The 8,512-nt window shown below is 40.0% G+C and overlaps 1 protein-coding gene across 2 annotated transcripts in view; it reads right to left on the bottom strand.

Annotated features, from left to right (window-relative positions):
* Window positions 1-6,528: 6,528 nt before the first annotated feature.
* The window catches only part of Grm7 (glutamate metabotropic receptor 7), a 901,797-nt gene continuing 899,813 nt past the window's right edge, over window positions 6,529-8,512 (bottom strand). For both annotated transcript variants that reach the window (XM_050148613.1, XM_050148616.1), the window contains one exon: window positions 6,529-7,737. Coding sequence is in view for 1 of the 2 variants with exons in the window: in XM_050148616.1 (XP_050004573.1) it covers window positions 7,688-7,737 (50 nt within the window). In the remaining variant the exon portion in view is untranslated. The remainder of the gene's footprint in view (window positions 7,738-8,512) is intronic.

Genomic DNA, 8,512 nt, shown 5'->3' with positions numbered 1-8,512 from the left:
AACACCCTATTAATCATAACTCCAAACTGGTGTTGCCTTGTTCGTGACTTACGCCTTCATGGAGGTAAAAAGCCAATGGTCCATGTACTCCTAAGGGAGGGTGTATTTAGCAACCTGGATTTAGCCATGCAAGTTGAGCATATGGGAATTGCAGATTTCAAAGAGGCATAGGTAACTATAAGGATAAGCCTGGGAACAGAGGCAGGAAGATGGTGCCCTCCAGAGTAAGAGAAGGTGATTTTCTAAAGAGAATTCTAGCTCTCTAGCCATGACCCCAAGGAAGAGAGCAAACAGGGAAGTGCCCAAAAGAGACACATGTGATTACACATCTAATGCATCAAATCTCTTAACTTCCTGAACACTAGAAGTCAGTGGGCACAAGCACAGCTAGAGCAGTGACAGGGACTCACTGATGTAGGAGTCATCTCTGTGTGTTGTGATTACAATTAATGAACAAAGAAATTGGCAGAACTTAAACAGGTGAGGGAGACTGGACTGAATGTTGGGAGAAAGAATGGTGTAGTTAAGAGATGCCATGGAGTCGCTGCCACCGGGGATAAACATGCTGAAACTTTGCTGGTAGGCCACAACCTTGTGGTGATGCACAGATTAATGAAGATGGGTTAAAATAATATGTAAGAGTTTGCCAATAAGAAGCTAGAGCTAATGGGCCAAGCAGTGATTTAATTAATACAGTTTCTGTGTGGTTATTTCGGTGCTGGGCAGCTGGGAACAACCAAGCGATCCTCCCCCAATAACTCACCAAAACAGAGTCAGGATGTGAAATGTCCAGAATGGGTGTAGAATATACTAACACCAACAAAAAATGTCTTTGTGTTGTGTTTTTTTTCCCCTGGATTATCTCTGTTATGTTATTATGTGTGAAGCTAATACTAGAAGAAAGATTTGATGTGGGATGCCCTTCTGTATATGTGTTGCTTTTATTGGTTGATGAATAAATCTGATTTGATCAATGGCTTAGCAGAGCAAAGCCAGGAGGAAAACCTGAGTAGAGATATATAGAGAGTAGGCAGAATCAAAGAGATGCCATGTAACTGCTGAGGAGAAAGACCTGGAAACTTTCTGGTAAGCTACAGCTTCATGACAATACACAGATTAATAGAAATGGGTTAATTCAAGATGTAAGAGCTAGTTAAAAATATGGTTGAACAGTGTTGTAATTGATACAGTTTCTGTGAGATTATTCTAGTCTGAGGAGCCCTGAAATCAAAGAGCAGTCTCCTCCAACAAAGAGTGTAGGTAGGTAAGAAATGACAGTAGGAACCATAGAGCAGCAGTGTCTTGAGTCTGGGACGCTGTTTGAAATGTGCTTCGAGAACCTCACCCTAGACCTAATAAATTAAACTCTAAGGGTGGTGCACAGCATTGTGGTTTCTTCTTGTTTCCTTTGACTCAGTTTCAGTTTTTTGAGACAGGGTCTCCCTATACACCTGGATGCACTGGTCACTTTGTAGAGCAGACTGACCTTCAATTTGGTATAATTTTTCTGTCTCTATACCCCCAGTGATGGAATTATAGGCATTAACCACCATTATGCTTTTACAAACCCTTTAAGGAACTCTAATGACCTTGAAACAGGTAGGATTATCAGTACTTGATCTATTTGGCTTGGTCTAGAAAGATCAGGAAAGAAGAGACAAAGGTTTAACCAAGTCCGTGCTGATACAGGTTCCCTGGAGTATTGTTTGGTCATGGGTGCATCTTAAAATCTTTTAGCAAATCTAATATGTTTATTATTGTTATGTAGGAGTGATGGTAACTCAGACTAATAATCCTTGTAGTGCTTTGTTGATTCTAAATGAGGAAATGACCAGAACTCTGTTATCCGTCTGATGCTGATGAAGGTACCAAAACACCAGGTCTCTGTAGAATGTTTCAGGGCTGTATCTCCTTCAGTCAGAATGATATCAGTGCCTTGGCTGAGGGTCAGCAAGGCATCTTTACGATCAAGACAGAGATTGGAAGGGTGGAGAATATATTTAGGTATTAGGACTTAGCAGACGACATAATAAAGCAAAAATTTCAAGAGAATAAATTATAGAGGAAATATGAGAGGGAAAATAACAGCAGAGGCAGTTGGCTTAGGGGCTCTGGGATTTTCATTGGAGTCTAATTGCTTTTGTTTGTAGAAAGTGGCTGCCAAAAAATGCTGCTGGATACCTCAGGCTGTGTCTGCTGTGGTGACAGCAATGGAGTGATTATTCTTATCCATGTTGGACCCTGCTTACCACATCCAACGCTGCATCTGATGATGGTGTTCATTCTTGGTTGGCACACTCTGAGAATGAACTAATGTTCTGGAACAAATTGATAGTGTCTCCCTGATGAATGACTGAGATTTGCATGCATATCCTATCTCCATTACAAAGATGAAGAGTCAGAGGGTCCCAGGCTACATAGATTGCCTGAGATTTCATAGCTGCTGTTAAATAAAAATTACAGGAAGTCAATGTTTTGGATTGAACTCTAGCACTGAGCCTCAACACACCAGACTGAAAATCACAATGGAATCACTCCTGCTGAAGTTCAATGTCATTGAGCCAAGACTAGGCTATTTATCAGGATCTGAGAGGTAAAAGGCAACTATGCCCAAATGGCTACTTTCCATTGGCATGATAATGAAGTTCAGACTTTAGTCAGACTCAGGAAAAGGCAGCTGAAATTGACCAATTAGTTTTGGTCATTGTTCAACCTCCCTGTTTCCTCTTATGAGGAAAGTCACTTTGAGATGACCCATCTGCTTTTCTTTGCCTTTTTCTGTCTATGAAGCCAATATCATTTGCTTGACTCACTGGAAGACATAATCCATTTTACAGAATGAAGAGTTGCCCAATCTGAGACTTAAAAAGAAAGCCAATTAAGATTTGAAATTGTAATTCTGTCCTTTGACACTGGCAAGACGCAGAGCTCAGAGCTTTAATCCACCAGAATTCTAATAAGGAGTCTTGTGCATTCTTACTCTAACCCCTCCCTTCCTTCTTTGTGTCCTTATCCATTCTTGTGTGTTTGTTTGTTTGAGTCAAGGTCTCCCTCTATAGCCCTGCCTGGTCTGGAGCTGTGATAGTTTTGCCTCTGCCTCCTGAGTCACAACTACTGGGTGGAACTGCAGGTGTGAGTCCTTTGTTCTAAAGAAAGCATTCTGATTACATATTTACCTGTTTGGATTAAGTTCCCAATTTACTTACTCAAAAGGTAGATTCATCCTCTTAGCAAAAGATAGCCATCTCATAGAACTAGCTTTCCACCTTGCTGTTGAGGCAGCAAGGGGGATGTTCTTGCATCCATCTTCCTTTCCTCATCATTACCAGAGCCTTGTGCAGTCTTTGAGTCCAGTTCTGATGCCCCTCGCGGAGCTGACTAAGCTTATCAGCATAGCATCGTCTAGATCTCTGTCCACGTTCCTTCAGTCTTGGACTTCCATTTATCCACTTGATTTCCTCTGGCTCAGATGCAAATATCTATAGGATAATCTACTACTTGTCAAGCATTAGTTTAAGGGTTAGGACATTATCACAGACAAAACTAAAAATATCTGACCTTCTGAAAAAGAATGCTAAAGGGAGACAGACAGAAGCAGCAAAGCAAATCTATAAAATCAGATCATCATCGTAAGTTCCATAAAGAAAAATAAAACAACTAAATAGATTCCCAGGGTCAAAGAGCGTCTTTTCAAATGGTATCAGCAAAGAGCAGATATGACAATGACTGACAAATAACCAGGGAGAAATGAGGAATATTGGGGGTGACTGTGATAGGCAGCACCCTCTTGGGGATCTGAAAACTTCTTTCTAGGTCTCACTTTTCATAGTTTCTACAAGTTTCCAAAAGTGTTAATCTGGGGCCAAGCATTGAACATTCAAGGAACATTTGTGGGGTGGGGGGCACTCCAGATCCAAATGATAGACCTAGTGATGACAGTATTTTCTGATGCTATCAGACTGTTTGTTCTATTGCCACAGACAGACTCGAATCCCAGATACTTAGTGGGAGATAGAAGTAATGCAAGATATTAGAAGTGCAGTTAAGGGCTGAGAAAATTTATGCAGCTGTACATTTCAATGTATATAACATGTTTGGCCCCATAAACTATGTGATATATTTAATAATTTCTTATATATTGTGCTATAGCCCTCCCGTCTCCATCATTATTGATCATTATTAGCTCAGTTGTACTGTGAGGATGAATGCATAGAGCAGGTGTTTTCAGAAGGAGCCCTGCCCTACTCTCAATACCATATGAATTTACTGGCTCCTCTGCATTCTTAGTTGAACATTTGAAGAATTGTGAAAAGCTTTTGTATAATATCTTAGTGAAAGTGATTCTTCAGCATCTCACAGCCTGATCTGTTTACATATTATTTTTTAGACTCTGTTTTCCTATCTGGAAGGCAAAGGCACTGTGATATTAAATTTGTTTTAAAAACAACATGTAACCACCCCGATGTTGGTGCTAGTGGCAACAGAAGCCATGATCCTGAGAGGTTCCATGTTTGAATAGTCATTTGCCAAGCAGCTTTGAGATTCATGGAAGGAATTTTCTCTTTTCACCATTATAATCCTATGAGGTAGGTTATATCCAAGTCACTTTATAGTTGAGGACACAGGAATGTTTATATAACCCATCCAAGGACATTGACCAGGAATCCGAGCCAGCTTCTCGGATACAGGGTTTGATGCCACAACTTGAGAAAAAAATATGGGTTGTCCAAAATGCATTTTTGCTTTGATTTGCAATTTTCAATGTCCTATTAGTTTGAGGGTGTTGAAGGAATAGAAGATATTGGGAAAAGCAATTTATTTTCTACAGTCTGATACTAAAATGAAATTTTGGAGTCTCTGCAAAAGCATTGTTTGCAATTGACTAGAGGAAGACCACAACAGAAATTGAAGTCAGAAATAATATGACAGTTTTATTTCGCACTGTAGAAATGAGTAAAAACTGTATTTACCAGAGAGTATTTTTATCTATCTATCTATCATCTATCTATCTATCTATCTATCATCTATCATCTATCTATCTATCTATCTATCTATCTATCTATCTATCTATCTATCTAATCCACCCATCCAACCAATGTTTTGTGTGTATATGTAACACCCCTCCCCCTTGTGTGTGTGGTCAACTTGAGTATTATTTCTGTTTTTCTGAGTCAGCGTTGGTCAGGAGGTCACTTATCAGGCTTGGTTGGCTTCTTGGAATCATGAGGGATCTGCTAGTCTCCACCCTTCTACTGCTGGAGTGGTAAGTATACACAACTGTGTCTGACATTTTGTTAACACGGCTTCTGGGGATCAGACTTGGGCCTTCATGCTTGTGTGGCAAGTTGATGTAGCTGGGTCTTCTTTCTATGTGTTGCTTTCATTGGTTAATTAATAAAGAAACTGCTTGGCCTGATAGGTCAGAACATAGGTGGATGGAGTAGACAGAACAGAATGCTGGAAAGAAGGGAAATGAGTCAGATGTCATAATTCTTAGACCCGAGATGGATGTAGGCTAGAATTTTTCCCGGTAAGCCACCACCTCGTGGTGATACACACATTAATAGAAATGGGTTAATCAAAATATGAGAGTTAGCCAAGAAGAGGCTAGATATAATGGGCCAGGCAGTGTTTAAAAGAATACAATTTGTGTGTTGTTATTTTGGGTGTAAAGCTAGCCATGCGGGAGCTGGGCGGGACGAAAAGCAGGCCTGTTCATCTCATCACTACAGCAAGTACTGAGCAATCTCCCTCTCACCTAGCCAGGGGGCATGTGAATACACATTGGATTTGGGAGCCTACAGGGAGTGCTACGTACCAATGTTACTCTGCACAAGGAGGTCATGGTATGTTCTTGGCATGCATGCCACTATGAGTGGTTCCTTCAGAGTGTTTTCTTTCTTTTCATTTTCTTCTAGAGACTATGGAATCCAGACTCTTAATCTTGCTTCAATCAACTTCACCACCATATTTGTTTGCAAAAGCAAGTCCATGTTTCAGTCGGTTTTGTAGAAATGTTTATCTTTTTAATGAATTTTACAGAGGACTGCATCTGTAAGCCGATATTTCTTTTTCTTTTCTTCTTTGTTATTTGTTTTTGATAGACAACTTGTTGAGTTAACAGATGAGGAATTTTTGTTTTGTTTCTTTTTGTTTTTCAAGGCAGGGTTTCTCTGTGTGGTAGTCCTGGATGTCTCTGAACTTACTCTGTATATCAGGCTGGCGGCTTCGAACTCACAGAGATCCACCTGCCTCTGCCTCCCAAGTTCTGGGCTTAAACGTGTGCACCACTACTGCCTGACAGAAATGATAATATTTATGGCTTGAGTTTCAGCTATAGAGAGAAAGAATGCTTTGCTTTTGTGAGTCTCCCTTTTCCAGGAGAGCATCTAGTTTTCGCTAGGCACTTCAGAATCAATGCACTTGGAAGCTTAGGACTTGAGCTGTCACTAATCTTCTATACCTCAGGGTTTCAAATAAACTGTAAACAAGTGGGAGGGGCAACTAAAGTACTTACAACAGAACATAGAAAAGTTAACCAAAGTGTTTTATTGATACATTCTTAGACAATACCACAGAACTGGAAGAGAATGGATAGGGAACTTTTTTTTCAGCAAGGGATATTTTTTCCACTAAATTGACACATAAGCAGCAAGATTAACGAAAGTACTTATTACAAACAGTAAAAAACATACATGCTTCTTTTTTAAAGTCCTTATCACATTGGTCAGTCATAGGGGGCATGAACAAAACCTCAAGACATGAAAAATCCATATTCTTTCCATCAAATAGCTTAATAATCATTAAAATTATTGCAAAAATATCCATATACCCTAAGTAAAATAACAAAAGAGAACACAAATACAAATATTAAACATAAATTATAAACATGTACTGTAAAATACATTACTGGCATGCATTCTGAAGATCAAGACCTCAATGCCATCTAGCCAATGCTTTTCTTTAACATCACATCACCTACCATGTACCAAAGATAGGTGGGGCATATCTTCTCAGCACAGTTTTTGGTCTTTAAATATCTTTTTGTGTGTATCTTTAAAAAAAAAACATGATTTTCCATGGTACTAGAATCATAACCATACAGTCAATTACAGATGTGTGTGAGGTTTGTGTGTTCTCTTATGTCTGCCGAGATTTTTTTTCTTTAAACTAGTTGTTTTATTTTTTTTTCCCAAAGATTCCACCATCTGAAAGGATAAGGTTCTGTGAAAAACAGGGCATTCAAAAACAAACAGCGAACCTAGGTACGACATTGGGTGGCAAAGTGCAAAGGTCCTCACAAACTGTACAGAAAATTTCAAAACCTTGCATCCTGGAAGTACATACGTAGAAAGACAAGTCAGCCCCAAAAATCAGTCCTGAGGCTCTCAGCGGGTCATCCAAAAGAGCCAGGTGGGACTTGAGTCTCAAGTCTCCCTTTGCTGAGGGAGTCCAGAATTGTAGCCTAGATGGCAGTGCTGATGCCAATGACTTCTTAAGCCAAGAGAAAGTAAAGGTGTCTCATTAAGCAGCTGTTTAGGATGTGTGGATCCTCTAACACTGGTCTCCCAGCTGGGGAAGCTCCTCCAGAGATGGGTAGCGGGCAGGACTAAAAGAGTCCTATGCCAATTGGGTGACGGAATAACTGAGGATCTTCCTCCTCCGTGGTTCCATGGGATGGAACAGGTTAGATAACCAGGTTATTATAACTGACATACTTCTTTTTTGCAGCGGGGCCTGGAGGGAAAGAGAAGACAGAAAGTCAATTGTGGAGATGACCTTGTATTAAAGGAAGAGCTCAGATGATTTCTGGTACCAAGTCAAGATGGAATGAGACATTGTTGAGGAATATGCACATACTTTGGCATTTCTCATTTGTCTTTATGCTTTTCCCCCGACTAAGATGGACTTGCCAGTGATATATAACTTACCTGGATTCATTTCTTTGACATGCCTCCAACCTCCCTCTTTTGGGACCTGTAAGGTCACTAGATTTATCCTTGGTTTCTGTGCTTTTTAACTAGCAAGCCCTAAGCTTCTAGGGTCATCTGGTGAAATAGAGATTTTTATCATGTGATCATCTCCTGAGTCTTGTCATAAAGAAAATTACTGCTGGGAGGGGACTGTCCTGGGTCATTGGAACTCATTTAGGACAGCTAGCAGAGGACATCTACAAGTTAGCTCTCACAATATCAAGCAACTAGCCATCTCTTTGCCAGTCTCATCAGCAATGCGTAAATCATCTTCACGACAATTTCCATTTATGTTAAAAGCACACCTGGAAACTTCTAGATGTCTGAACACTCACACTCTATATTTGTTTTCTCTGATGCATGACAACTTATGTATCATTCAGTGACCTGGAACTCTTTCCTCTGCTTATGCATTGAGTAAGTCTACACCCATTGGTTCTTTGAAGGCGGCACATGGCTACACACAGAGCAGAATGATAGTTTTTTCTCTGTGCTCATGATGGAAACAAACTCCAAGATGTCATTATATATCTGCTTTA

Source organism: Alexandromys fortis, unplaced genomic scaffold (assembly GCF_014885135.2).
Source record: "Alexandromys fortis isolate MF-2015 unplaced genomic scaffold, M_Fortis_MF-2015_v1.1 scaffold_59, whole genome shotgun sequence".
Classification (NCBI taxonomy): Eukaryota; Metazoa; Chordata; class Mammalia; order Rodentia; family Cricetidae; genus Alexandromys; species Alexandromys fortis.
Note: the sequence above shows the minus strand (reverse complement) of the source record. Positions and strands in the feature narration are given on the sequence as shown.